This window comes from Lagopus leucura, unplaced genomic scaffold, assembly GCF_019238085.1.
Source record: "Lagopus leucura isolate 7727_CA_CO unplaced genomic scaffold, USGS_WTPT01 Super-Scaffold_100018, whole genome shotgun sequence".
NCBI classification, from domain to species: domain Eukaryota; kingdom Metazoa; phylum Chordata; class Aves; order Galliformes; family Phasianidae; genus Lagopus; species Lagopus leucura.
In genome coordinates, this window is record NW_024962272.1 from 9735579 (window position 1) to 9750882 (window position 15304).

At 38.8% G+C, this 15304-nt stretch overlaps 1 protein-coding gene across 2 annotated transcripts in view; it reads right to left on the bottom strand.

The window, feature by feature from the left end:
* The window catches only part of PRUNE2 (prune homolog 2 with BCH domain), a 54003-nt gene extending 40662 nt beyond the window's left edge, over positions 1–13341 (bottom strand). The window contains exons 1-3 of one of the 2 annotated variants that reach the window (XM_042877500.1): positions 6999–9212; positions 6043–6611; positions 5805–5935 (exon numbers count right to left, since the gene is read on the bottom strand). In XM_042877500.1, coding sequence (XP_042733434.1) covers positions 5805–5935; positions 6043–6611; positions 6999–9126 — 2828 coding nt within the window. In that variant the 5' untranslated portion in view covers positions 9127–9212. Of the gene's footprint in view, positions 1–5804; positions 5936–6042; positions 6612–6998 lie in introns of both variants that reach the window. The other variant, XM_042877499.1, reaches the window with a different exon arrangement.
* Between the last annotated feature and the right edge of the window lie 1963 nt (positions 13342–15304).

Genomic DNA, 15304 nt, shown 5'->3' on the forward strand with positions numbered 1-15304 from the left:
CTTTATAGAGTTATGTAAGACATGCTAGCTTTCTATTAGGAACAAAATGACCTTCAGTGTTCATAAATTTTATTCCTACCTCCAGTAGCAGCAGCAGTGAAGTATGTTATCCTGCTGCTGTGTTTAACTTGGCAGACAGCTAAATATCTCATAGTTACTTGCCCACTCCTCACCCCCTTGCTCACCAGAGGGATGGGAGAGAAAGCAAAATAAAAAAGTAAAATTCATGTGTTGAAATTAAGACTATTTTCTAAGATAGAAGAGAAAGGGAAAATGTAATAATAATAATAATAGAATACACAAAACAATAGATGCTTAAAGTAATTGCTCACTGTTAACTGATCAATGCCAAGCTAATACCTAGCGGCAGCTGCCCTCAACCAATTCCTCCCATTTCTACACTTCTACACATTGTCATATTGTATGGGATATCCCTTTTGCCAGTTTGGGTCAGCTGTCCTGGTTCTGAACCCACCCAGCTCCATGTTCACTCCTGCATACTTCCATGCTCCTCACTATCAGGGCAGTGTGAGAAGCTGAGATCTCCTTGGGTCTGTGCAGCACTGCTCAGCAACAACTAGAACACTGTTGTGCTATCAACACTGCCATACAAGCCCTATGGACAAGACATGTGCACACCCAGCACATATATAGCACACATATACAGCACATATATAACAAACACTATTCTGTTTGACATTAGAACAAAGGGAGCAGTGATCTGTAGACGCAAAGACTTCAATCTGTCTCTTAATTTTCCTTATTTCCTTCTCTGCTTCTCTGCTCCAATCGTTCATCCCTGACAAAAGCCCCCAACAGAGTCTCACCCAATAATTCCCTTTGCTCTTTGCCACGGCCGTATTCCTCATATCAGAAACTCAACCAAGACATTGCTACAGCTCAAATTGTTTCCAATCTTAACCTCTTTAATGAGCTCCTCTGCATTATTGAGCACCAGGTTCAGTGACACTTCAACTCTGGTTGGTTTGTGTAACAGCTGGACCAGGAAGCTATCCAGTGAACTCAGGTGTCTTCTGGATTGCTTGGAGCCCATGGCATTGCCTTTCTAGAAGACATTCTGCTGGTTGAAAACTCTCACCAAAATTATAGCCTGCAAGCATAAAAAATCTTGCAGTTGAAGCAAAAAGGCCTCATTCACACAATCTCTCTGTTCAGGTGACCTGTTGTAGACCCTGACCACTACATATCTTTAATTGATTTGCTCCCTGATTTTTATCTACAAACTCACAACCTGGTCATGGCTGTTCTCAGAGGCAGCTCTCTGCAATGTATCCTCTTCTTAACGTAGAGGGAAATCTCATCCCTCTTTCCCTGACAATCTCTTCTTGAAAAGCTTGTAGCCCTCCAACATCACACTGTAGCTGGGCAAATCAAAGCCTCTACAGCCACACTGCTGGGTACCTGTAGGGTCACCTGTGTGTATCTGTTCAATCCTCTAAAAAGTCTGAAGCCATTATCTAACTGACCAAAGATTGACATAAGTTCAGTGAAAATCAGCTATAAATTACACGAGAACACGAGGAGGTAACTGCACTGTAAAGCAATCTCTATCTGTAAGAAATTCTCATAAAAAAGGAATAATAGTAACGGTGAAAAGTATTATCATTAGAGTTTGTACCTTATCAGCACATAACAGCTAGCAACGCTGCTAACAAACAGCAAAACGCAAAACCAAAGGTTCTATGCCTCCATAAATATTTGTTAATGCAGATGCTGAATGACTTATTTGCTCTTCTTTACTTCTCTGGGCTTCAGCTGCGTTACTCTTAAGTAGAATCATAGAATCATCAAAGTTGGAAAAGACCTCCAAGACCATATTTCCCCATTAACCCATGTTTCTCAATACAAGACCTAAACTGTTTCTTGAACACCTCTAGGGACAAAGATTCTACCTCCCTGGGCAGCCTGTTCCAATGCCTTACCATTCTCTCAGAGAAAATGTATTTCCCAATGTCCATCCTGAATCTCCCCTGGTGCAAGTTCAGGACGTTCCCTCCAGTTCTATCACAAGTTGTGTGGGAGAAGAGGCCCACCCCACCTTGCCACAACCTCCTTCAGAGTGTAGTTGAGAGCTATAAGGTCTCCTCTGGGCCTCCTTTTCTCCAGACAACACAGCCCCAGCTCCCTCAGCCACCAATTGCAAGACTTGTGCTCCAGATTCTCACCAGCTTTACAGCCCTTTTCCAGACACATTCCAGGGTCTCAATGTCTTTCTTGTAGTAAGGGGCCCAAAACTGAACACAATACTTGAGGCGTGGCCTCACCAAATTGAATACAGAGGGACAATTGCTTCCCTGCTCCTGCTGGCAACACTATTTCTGATACAAGCCAGCATGCCACTGGCCTTCTTGGCCACCTGGTTGCACTGTTGGCTTACGTTCAGCCGAGCATTGACCAACATTCCCAGGTCTGTTTCTTCCACAAAGTCTCCAGCCACCCTGCCCCAATCCTGAAGAATTGCCTGGGGTTGTTGTGGCCAAAGTATTGGACCTGGTACTTGGTCTTGTTGAACTTCATCCCACTGGTCTCAGCCCAGCTATCTTGCCTGACCACATCCCTCTGTAGGGCCTTTCCTTTAGGAAATTGACACCTCCTGCTAACTTGGCGTCATCTGCCAGTTTACTGAGGGTGTGCTCAATCCCTTCATCCAGGTCATCAATACAGATATTAAACAGGACAGGCACCAGTACTGACCCCTGGGGAATAGAGGTGCAGAAACAACCACTGCTACACCTGAAAATACATTTGTTATGCACAACAGCCATTGTTGGTTCAGATAAAAAAGATCCTGTAATGGAAATTTCCAAAGTTTCTACAACAAGGATCACTGTCTCCTTTCCTTACAGGATGCACTGCATTCCACCACACATTTAAGTGAAAATACTCCTAGTGGTTTAGAGAAAATATTATGGTATTTTATGGTTTTGACTTTAATTGAGGAAGGAGTTGAAAAGAGTATACTACTCCATAAGAATAATTGATATTCTACATCTGAAATCTGGATGAATAAAAACCGGTATTGTATAAAAGATTCAAGTTTTTACTTTTTTTACAGAAATTCCTAAATAATGGTAGATTACTTCATAGAATGGATTCAATAAACCATAGCAAAAAGAAGTGCAAAATACCTATTTATCCATGGCCATAAAGATTATTTCTCTTGTGTCACTATAAATGTGAAAACCACAGGCTTTTTTGAGTGATCTCACGAGGTATCTTCATGTTTCAAAATCTCAACTCTATTCAGCTGATTTAAAAAGTAATTTAAAAGCAGACACCTGGAACAGTTCTTTTTTCCTCTCTGGAACACTAGCATCACCAGCATGTAAGCATGGCAACTCAAACCCCAGGATGCTGCCTACATGCAATTAGTCAGTGTGACTTAAGCAGGGTCAGCATCTGGCTGCTTTTAATTTAAATTTTTTTTTTTGTGGAAGACAAAGGATTTAACAGCCAATTTGTTCATATGAGATTTGTGAGCCTACATGCAAGCCTCCAAACAACTCCCGCTCTTTCCTTTCCTACCTAGTTTTTCTTTGTTTTTTTTTGTGAGCAGAGGTGATAAGCATTTTTTCATTTTAAAGCTTTTCACTAGAAATTACTTGCCTGTTTCAAAAAAGAAAAGATAAATTCCCAGTGAAATCCAGCAAAGACAGTGGTGAGGAAAGTTTCCAGGGCTATTCCTAACAAGCAGATCATGTTAGAGCCAAGGAATGTTTCGTGTTTCTAGATAAAGAAATCCCAAGACACTTTTCCACACAATAATGTGGATTCAAAACTGCTGCTTAGAGACTTGGGTTGTTTTGCTTTTCCCAGATTTCTCTTTTGTATAAAATTGCAATATTTCAGCTTTTCCTTCTAGAATATAAGTTAGAAATTTGGTGTACTGCTTGCAACAAAAATGTTTTATGCTAACTAGTTTTACTTTGATGATTTCAAGGTCAAGCACTCAGCATTTCGTTTACTTCAGACAACACAGAATTCAGTGGCACGTATCTCCCACCACTCTTTCTCCTTTGCCCTTTTCTTGAAGACAGTAAATGCTAACCTACACCATCTAAAGTTGTCATTGCTCCACAGAAGCATTGCCCTTCTAATCATATATATTCTTCCAGTCTTGTGCTTAGAAAATGAGGAAATTTCAGCCAGGGACAGTGCTAGGCTGTAAGGAATAAAACTCAAAATACTGTGTGTTAAAACAACCTAAGATGATAAAGTTTAAACTTGCAAGAAATATTGTTACTTTTCACTAAGACTGAAATTATGTTTAGAATGAACAAAGCACTTATTCCATATTAAAAACAGCTCAGCTATTACAGTGTGTGATCTTGTGCTATTAACACACACTGATAAATGTACAAATATATGTAGAGGGGAGGTATTTTAACAAATCTGGGGGAAGATAAAATCACAGCTACTGAACTCCTCATTTTGGAAATGTTAATAGGCCGTGAAGTGCTATGTTTGGGTTAATAAAAAGCTGCACTTTTCTGTCAGAGACTATTTGTATTTGCTATTAGCAATATCACAATATCACAGACACCCATGACACCTTTGAGAGAAAAAGAGCTTATTTCTAAAACTGCCAAATTGTTAGTGAAAATACAAGAAGAAAAATGTTTAAAATAAATTGTAAGTCAGAACTTGATAACAGAAATTGTGGATGTCATGTGTCTACTCTGAAGTGCTTAGGAAAATTTGGAATAGAAAATCAGTCACGTATTTCAGAAAAACAGCATTTTTCCACATTTCATACCAAACACACTGTTTTGGGTAAGTGCAACTGAAAAGGAGAAAGAAGTGTGAAGAAGTGACATCTCTCTTTTCTACTGGGAATTTTCTTTTGTTGCTTACAAGAATTTCACTATATAAACACCAAGCCAGTTTCCATCATGTAAAATTGCAAGCCTTAGCACTTGCAGACCTTGCAGTCTAGGAGAAATGAAGCCAGACTTCCATACTTGCATCACTAGATCAGTTACAATCTCTGCTTGTAAAAGACAAGACAACAACAGAAGCACTAAAACGGTCCAGTAAATGGAGTCCAGTCACCCCTCTATCCGTCTGGTGGAAGTCACTAAAGCTATAGACACAGAGGTTGCACATTCACCTGAAGGGAGATGCAAATACACTAAAACTGTCTCAACAACCAAGCCAGCCTGCACAGAGAAAAATGTTGCTCAGATCTGATTAGAGCTTGAAAATAACTACAAGGATAGCAATTTTCCATCATCCTTTATTTTCTTCTAAAAGTCGTATCTTCTTCTGACCCTACATGTCTACTGCTTCCTGTCTTCATTCCAAACATTTTTCCACAAGGCAGAAATAATATTTCACTTCAGTGCCTTCATAATCTCATCACTGGCATTGCGCTGCATTTATACAGGAATTACCACCAGTACCTAGCCCAGGAGATATCCCGGCCACATCTGTTTCAGACTTCAATGTAGGTTATGAAGTCTACTGGACCTGGTCAAAGGCAGATTTTTTCTGCAAGGAAGTGGATTTACGATCTTCCAGCATTACAAAAGAATCCTAATTCGATTCAGACTCAAGCAACCAAGAATCAAGATTCTGTTTTGATACAGTGAGGAATACAGTGATACTTAAATGACATAAATAAAACTTTCAGATTTGAAAGTCTTGACGTCTCTTAATGATCTCACAGAATTTAATAACTCTGATAACTAAAGAACAGAAGACTTCTGAAAAGAAACAGATAGTTTTGATAACTAAAGAACAGAAGACTTCTGAAAAGAAACAGATAGTTTTTTTTTTCTTACCCTGATTTCTCACTCAGTTTTCTTTCACTGTTGAGAAGCACAGACTCTTCTTTCAGTTCTTGTTCTGTGAATGTGTTATTCCCAAGCTCCTGCTGATTATTTGTTTCCCACGCACCATTACCATCATCCTCCTGCAATACAAAAGCATGTGTTCTTGTGATAGCCAAACTGTCATAGACAGCGCATCGAAGGAAGCACAGCTTTTGTGTTCAAATGATTTTGTAAAAGAAGTTTCTACCTGAAATTCTACTTGAGTTTCAGGAGTTGATTCCTGCCCTCCAGCAGTTTCTGCTACTTTGCCACAATGTCCAGACTCAAATTTTGGCATCTCTGACTCAGCAGAAATTTCCCCAGATGATATATCACAGACTTCATTTTGGCCCAATATAATCCAACCCTCATCTTGCCCAAATCTTTCTCCTGATTCCCTTCCATCCTCGAGTTTTTGAGGCACAACAACAGAAGAGCTTTTCTCATCTAAGTCCCATTCAGCCCCACAAGCAGATTGGTCTTCCCTTTCATTTATTATGGAGATTGACTGAAAGGTATCCAATGGGCTTCGTGAAAAGCCTTCATTAGATTCTGTTTGTCCAGGTACAACAGCCTCTTGAAACACAAAATCACTTTCCCTTGCTGAAGGCATATTTTCTTCCTCAGTAACAAGGATGTAATCCATCTCTACTGAAGCTGGATCTCTGTGAACCTGCATTCTCATATCCTCCTTACTCTCTGTACTTTCCAGTTCAGGGCTCTCAGAAGAATTTCTTGGCTTATTCTCCCTTCTAAGCACGGAAGTAGCATCAGCTTCTAAAAAAACAGACAAACAGAAATTCTTTTTAGTTTTTGAATTACTATTTTAGTCACCATGGCTAAATCAGTACTGTAAGATAAAGTTCCTTTCAGTTTTCTTTGACAGACTCTGTTAATGAGTACTTGAATTTTACAATATCATAATCATTATTAAAGATTGTACATTAACACCATAATCACTCCTAAGGGAAAAATGATTCAGTGTCCCATAGATCCTGCACAAACAACAGAAACAACATCCCAACTTGAAAGTTCAAAAGGTTTAAACATGCTTAGAAGAAGAATGCTAGAACTACTCCCAACAGCAGAGTTCTGTACATCAAGGGGACACACATGTGAACATTCAGCAGTAATACTCCAGACATTTCTTTCTTGTTTTCTTACCAGCAGGTGATCTTTTATCTCCACCTGGCGGTGAGTCGAGATCAGTTGCTTCTTTCAAAACCACAGAAATTCCGAGAGCTTCTTGGGACTCTAAGAATGAAGGTTCTGACATGTGATTCTTCTGAAGGATCTCTGGTAAAGACACCTGATCTTCGATGCTATTTTCTTTGGTCATTAGGATGCCTTCTTCACCTTCCAACGGAGTTAGTGGTAAAGGCTTTTCATAAGAAACATTGTTACAAAATGGCTGCTTTAACAAGAGCTCATCCTTTGTACATCTGCTGCTAGAGGGTTCAGCATCAAAAGACACATGGAATGGTGGAGTGTACACCACTAGTGACTGGTCGCTGAGCATTTCCTTAAACATAGGAACATCTTTCTCAATTACGTCTTCACATCCTTTTGTTATGTTCAATTGATCATTTGAATTAGATTCAAAGCCCTCATTATCACCAAGAAGAAAGGATTTGGGAAAGAATGTTTGTGTATTCTTTGATTCTCCTTCTGTGGCTTCACTACCTGCTACTTCTAATATATTAATTTCACCACATGTGCTCACTGTCATACTAGTGACTGACGTGTTACAGATGTTATGTTCCAAACCCTTCTCAGATTCATCCAAGAACTCTGCTGGTATGTCATCACCAGTTATTGCTACCTTCTCAATATCAGAATATTTTCCAGCTTCATCCAAGGCACTAATTTCTTTCAAGTTCTGCTCTGCTTTAGCAGGTAGAGTTAAATTCATGGGAACCAAGTTTGTCTGGAAGGTCGCCATTTGAGACAAATCTGTTGGTGTTCCTTGATAACTTACAGGAATACAACTTTCATGGAATGCATCTTTCAGATCTAATGATGTCATTCCTAAAACTTCACTGGGGATGTTGACTGATTCAGTTGTCTTAAGAGCAGGTTTATTTTCTAGATCATGTTCCAAAACTGCAAATTCGAGAGGCTCTTGAGAATTAGAAGACATAAGCCGATATGATTCATCAGTCTTTCCCTGATCACAGTCTTGGGGACTATTACTTTTAGATTCAGCCTCTGTCTTCTGCATTACAAACTGACTCTTTGTGTCAGAATCTATCTCTTCACTCTTATTTGACTGCATGTGAGTCATCTGACTATCTTGTCTTTCAGGTTTTACACTAATCTGGGAAGATGGGATAGAGGCATGCTTAACTTCATATTCTTGGCACACATCTGGACTGTTTGACGCCTCAGAACTACTGTCTTGTTCACAATGATTTAATATATCAGGATTTTCACTAACTGATTTCAAAGTGACAGGCTGTTCTGCACTAGTCCACAGGTCAGGTTCCATTGAAAATGACTGATTACCTTCTTTTGTGTTATCTTGTAAAATATCTGGGATAAGTGCAGTTTGGGAACCCAATACATTCCACACTGGACTTGACTTCTCTGTCATTTCAAAAGACAAGTCTTCTATAGTGAAAGCTGTCAGATGGTTGTGTTCTACTGTTTCACAAGTGTCTAGCTGTTGTTCTAGAAGGATGAGATTTGCATTTCCCTCATGGCCTTCTGGTTGATCATGTACTATGGTTTTTTGATCCGCTGTATTTGACATATCTTGTTGATCATATGAAAAAGTATTCTGTGAAGACAGTTGATTACTCTCATTTGTGGGAAAAAACTGCTCTTTCAAGTCCCTTTCTTCTGTATCATCTAGTATAAAAGGATCATATTGTTTGAACTCCTCAGTGTCTTCATTTACTTGGCTATCAGAAAGATTCATAGGATATAACAGCCTTTCATTTTCTTCCACATCACAGTACAGGTGAACAGGCTGATTTCCATCATTTGGTTCAGTGGAATGCGTTTCTGTTAGCTCTTCATTTTGTGCAGGTGATCTACAAGACTCCTCCTTATTGTTTGTTACTTGATATGTTGCAGAGTGACTTGAAATTGAATTCTGGTCTTCCACCAGGTTTTCTCCACAAGTTGGTGAATTCCACCATCCTGAACTGTCATACGGAAAATCAAATGTTCCTACACTGAATTTCTGATCAGTTCCTAAATCAGCTTCCAACGACAAACTCCACATACCACTTTCTGCAAAGTATTCTTTTTTACCACCAACAGAAGTCATTGTTTTATCTGCATTCATCTGATACAAATGTGAACCTTCTGTGCTACCCACTTTTTCGCTGCAAGGACTCACTTGAGCCTTATTCTGAAGTGTTTCACGCTGATCTAAATATTCAGAAGTCTCATTATGCTCTATTACGTTAAAGTCCTCCTGTGATACATTCTGAACTTCAATAGTTTCAGGGTTTTTATTTAAGATATCTACAAAGATGTCTTCTGCCACTTCATTTTTTGCATCCAAATTGTCTTCATTTGCTTCAGGACTTGTTGCATTTGATTTTGCATAATCTGCACCAATTTCAGATAATTTGTGCTCCTTGTTTTCATATGTGGAATCTTCATTCAGTTCTTCCGGACATGCCTCTGAATTTTCTGAATCCTCATTTAGTTCCGGACTTGATAAAGAAGATACAGTATCATCATCTACATGAGCATTCCAAAAATCTAAGCTTTTGGGAACCTTATTCTGTGCTGTGCTTTCTTCAAATTGTTCCTGATCTTTATTCCCAAAGTCTTTGATTTTGCAAGCCTCCTTAAGATTTTTATCATTTTTACTATCCCACATATCTTTTTTTTCTTTGTGATTACTGTCAACTGGAAGTTCTCCCCACACATTCACTGATGCATCACTTAAATCAGGGCTCGTTCCACTTGAGTGTGTATAATCATCTATTGAATCACTCCATACATTGTCTTCCTCCAAATAACTTCTGATCTGTATATCCTTTGAAAGGCTGCTTGTGGTGGTTGCCATTTCATGGACTTCACTTGCTTCAGGACTTGTTCCAGGAGATTTAAAATCCTCATGTTGCTGTAAATTCCAAGCAGTTTCAGGAAAACTGTTATTAAGCGTTACACACAGTTCCCTGCAAAGCTTATCAGCAGATTCTAAATTTTCAGAATTTTCGTTTTTCCCCAAAGCTATATCATGTGAAAATGAATTATCCATCATAGATATGCCTGTGATGTCAGGAACACTGACATAACCAGCAGAAGGACTCTTCTTAAATTTAGTAGATGGAGACTCATCTATGAAAATATTTTCATGAGTGCTGCTTAGTTCTGAGCTATTTTCAAAAGACACTACCTTAGAATTGCTTATGTGTGGGTGGTTCAACACTTTATGTGAGCCCTCTATTATATCTCCCAGTGTTTCTGATGGTTCATTCATCAAAGGAATTGACATAGGTAAGTGGCAACCAGAGTCATTCTTTCCAGAGTCATTCCAGCTATCTGACTTTGCAGGCATTTTAGAAGAATTATTTTCAAAGATACTTTCCGTCTCAGGACTTGTTGCATCCTCTATCACTACAGTCTCCTTTTCATCTTTCTCAGTAAGAGGCTGTAATATTTCACTGTAACTGTAACTTTGTGGTCTGGAGTCACCAAGAGATTCATAATTTCTGTCTTCCTCAGAAGCACTTGAAGAAGACTCTGCATCATTCTGTGACAATTCCTTCCTCTCCTCTTGACAGATTAGATTACTCTGATTGGAAAATGAGTCATTATCTGTGACAAAGTCTTCCAAACTACAACTAGTCCTTATTTTTTCTAGCGATCTAGAAAACTCAGATTTTGACCTTTTGTCTTCTGAATCTGTGTTACATGAAGGCTCACTGCTGTCTTCTGCTGGTTTGCTGCAAATGTCAGTAATAGTTTGTTTTCCATCTGTCTCATCTGTTATCTTATATTCCTCTTCTCCTTCCTGAGAGATGACAATGGCATTGTCCCAGCCTTTCTCACAATCCTGCTCAGTTTGTAAATTCCATGAGTTAAGATGTTGCTCTAAATGCTGACTACTCAATTTTTCATCAACATCTGGAGTGTTTTGTGCTGGCTCCTTACTCGGTGTCTCACTTTCTAAATCACATATTTTCAGATCCAAACTATTTCCAGCATCTGAAGTTGGTGTAGATGTGCCTGTGTCTTCTACAGGAGCACTGCTCAATGCTTCTATATTTGCAGCTAAACTTTGTGCAGTATTTCCTTCATTCTGTGGTAGTGATAAGTCATTCACTGTTTGATTGTATAGTGCTGTAACTCTTTTGTTTTCGAATGCAGAAAAGGTATTTTCATTGGTATGCACCTCAGTTGAAAAATACTGATCTGTTGCTTGTTCTGAATTAAGTAACAGTTTAGCAGAGGTAGAAAGAGCAGTACTGTTCGAATTTCTTTCTTGTAATTGGGCATCAACATTATTTAAGAGCGTGCTCCAAATGTCTGTGTCTTTGGATCTTGAAAAGGGCATGTTTATAGGAGACAATAGTTCATTATTTGCTTTCTCAAGTTCTTTCGGTTCAGCCAAATTTGGGCTTATCAATTTATCAGTAGTTGTTTCTTGGGCAAAATCTCCACCCTCATTTTCTCTTCCATTTTCCACGTATGTAGGTGATATATTAGAATCAGATGTTGAGTAATTGGTGTCTGGTGGAGAAACAGCTAAGTCTTCACCTATATTTGATGAGCAAAGATCTGAGTGTTTATACAAGAAGGTATCATCCCAGGGTACCACTATTTCCGTTACCTCTTTCCTGATGTTTTTATCATATCTATTCCAGGTCTCTACATTTTCAAGATGTGTTGGCCTGTTCTTAGGGTCACCAAATAGAGTTTTTTTCTCTGTTTCTAATGTGGAGTTATTCTGCATATTGTTGATATCAGAATTTGTATTTTCAGATGATTGACTCTCTTCTAGGGAATAACATCTTTTTTTATCCCAGGCTTGTAGAGATACCTGGGTAGGTGAGTTTTCAGTCTCATTGTCTGCTACAATTTCTGAAGAATCTGATAAACTATGTTTTGTTATGGTCCATTTCTCAGGAACATTCACTGATTTTTTTTGTCTATCCAGTCTGGACACATTCCATAGTTCTTCTGAGGATCTAGCAATATTTTCTGCGTCAAACTTCATCCAGACATCGTAAGAGTCTCCTTTTCCTTCTCCACTGGACCATGCATCTGACATCACAGGTGTTGGCTGACTGATCTTCCATGCACCATTAAAACTCTCTGATTCTTGTTCTGTCCCCTCTGAAGAAGCAGTTTGCAAACACAAATGTTCACTGTTTTCCTCTTTTTTTTCTTGTTTTTGATCATTTAGTTTAAACTGATTATCCCACAGATCTGTTGTCGTGTATTCCATTTGCTCAGGCTGTTTTTGGAGGAAAACAGAATCTGATGCTCTTCTATCAATATGTCCTTGTAGCAGTGGGCTTGCTTTACAATTGTTCCACAAGACAGGGCTTTGAAATACAGATTCTTGTTCACTTGAACTCCATGTATCAGCATTTCGGGACTCTAAGTCAAAGCCATCCCACCAGCTTCCATATCTGACACGTGAATGAGAACACTTTGTGTCCTCTATTTCATTTATTTTTTTAATAACTTCTTGTGGGAAAAATAAAGGCTGCCCATTATCTAGTGGTGAAGTTTCTACAAGACTGTTCATTGGAGTCGGTGGAATTCTTGAATCAGCAGATTTCAACATTTCTGGTGAGGAAGTATCACCCTCAACTAAACTAATCAAACTTGAAGTTTTCTCAAACATTTCTCCTGGACTCACATCAAATTCAGCTAAACTATCTTCCTTTTTTGCTGTCATAACTAAGTCAGTTGAATAATTTGCCGTATCGCTTTCTAGCAAGTTTGTTTCATCATGTTCTTTCTGCATAGCAAGTTGTTGCCCTTCTGATGAATCACTATTAAGGAAATAGTCATCTGCTGGAGAACAGTCAACAGAATGAGAAGAGGATTCAGATGGAGCTGTAACCATTGGTGCTAGATCAAAATTGAAAAGGTCAAAGTTACCACTGCTGTCTCTAGATTGAGGTTTTTGTTCTTCTGCTATCGCTCCTTCAGGAATAGGGCTGTAGGAATCAAAGCCAGGCAGAAGACTATGATGGGAAACAGCACCTTCTGCAACAGGGCTGTCATCACTAAGGAAAACAGAGCTCTCCTTGGAAGACCTGCTGCTTCTAATGGTAGCCAAGCCACTGTCTGGACTCACAAGGTCTACATTAAGATCAACATGGGCTTGGATGGATCCATTTAAATCCTGAGGATTTTCTATAAAGTTGACAGAACTGGTCTGTGGTTCCACATCAGAACCATATAACTCCACAATACCAGAAGACCCTTGTGAAAGAGGAGCACTTCCAGCGACAGCTTCAGTAGAAGATGTTCTACTGTTTGATACCATTTCTGGTTGTCTTCTATTCATGACTTCCTTAATGAGAAGAAAAATTTGATCACAGGTAACCAAAGAATTTTCTTGATGATAAATAAGAATCTGGTCACATCCACACTCCAGTGGATCCAGCTCCAAGCAAGGATTTTGACATTCTTCTAATTCGCAGCAAATCTGTTGAAAAACAGGACGTTTAAAAAGTAATTACAATCATAGGGAGCAGGTCACAGTCTATTCCACAGTGCAACACAGTCATAGCTATCTATTCCAATTTATCTACAACAGACATTTTACACACTAAATCGATGAAATATTAAAAGCTTGGTATAAAATATATATTATGCAATTGATCATAATGTTTACATGAAATGATTCAATTTGATTTCCAAATTTATTTTTCATTAGTAAAAGAAAATCCAAATTCTTAATTATTGCCTTAAGAAATCTGAGTAAAATATATAAAGGGTATGTAAGAGAAGAATTTCTAGAATAATCAAGTTCATAAAATAAAAACATTTATGTTGATCCTGAAGCAATAGGGTCCTTTAGGTACCTGTTTCTAAAATGAGAAGTTTTAAGAAAAAGACAAAGGTACAAGGAGTTGCCCTGTGGTAATTTCCTCAATTTGGGGACAAATGCATGGGAAAAAGACAACATTTGACTTTGGATAAACTTTTGTTCTAGAAATAATTTGGCTTAATTTCAGAGCTTAAATTATTTAGTGATAAAATACACAGATATGAAATCTGGTCAGTTCCATTTATATGATTGTTCATGACCCATTGTAAAAGAGTAGATCACAGTCACTGTCCTATGTGACATTGTGTATTGCACATTAAAATAGAAAAACAAGCCAAAACCAGTAAAAAAATAAATAATTCTGTTTTGTACAGTCTTACTGTACTTCCAGTGACTATCCAATCTTTCTATTAGGCTGTTCTGAAGCAATCATGAGTAACACAATCTTGCATTTCACATCACATTTATAATGCAGTCATTTCAAATTGCTACTCCATTGCCAGCCAACTGTAGTTACTTCTTGTATCCACCTAGTTTTTAAACTTTTGCATATACTTTAAAAAAAATCACTATTTTTAAAGCAAAATACTTCTAAATTATTTTTCCAGGTACTTACTTGATTGCCAAGCTCTAAGTTTTCCGAGTATACTGCTATTTGCCGTTTTGTTTGCTCCTCATCTGACAAAGAGTTGGCCAAAATTACAAGTACATCAAACCTGTATTTATATATGAATGCTTTCAGATCACCAATAAGATTCCTGTGTAACAGGCAGTCCTGAAATAAGATAAGGAATTTAGAGGTCAGTGCATTTTTCTTACTCTTTCCATCCATATCTGTGGTGAAAATAGAAACACTAATACACAACAGTGGCTCTAGTTATAGAATCATAGAATCACAAGGTTGGAAAGGACCTGCAAGATCATCTAGTCCAGCCATCCTCTCATTACCATTGCTGCCACGAGCACTAAACCACATCTCGTAGCTCCTCATCCAGACGCCTCTTGAACACTGCCAGGGACAGTGACTCCACCACCCCCCTGGGCAGCCATTCCAGTGCCTGACCACTCTCTGAGAGAAAAAGTTCTTCCTTATGTCTAATCTAAATCTCCCCTGGAGCAACTTGCAACCATTTCCTTGGGTCCTGTCTGTTGCCTGGGAGAAGAGGCCAAATCCCTCTTCACCACAACCTTCCTTGAGGAAGTTGTAGAGTGCAGTGAGGTCTCCCCTGAGCATCCTCTTCTCCAGACTGAACAATCCCAGCTCCCTCAGCTGCTCTCATAAGACCTTTTCTCCAGATCCCTCATCAGTTTCGTTACTGAAGAGCAGGTCTAGCAGGGCATCATCCCTAGTAGGCTATTATACCAGCTGTGTAAGGAAGCTGTCTTCCACGCACTCTAGAAACTTCTTGGACTGCTTCCTCTCTACTGTATTATACTTCCCATATATATCAGGGAAGTTGAAGCCTGCCATGAGAACCAGTGCTGGCAAATG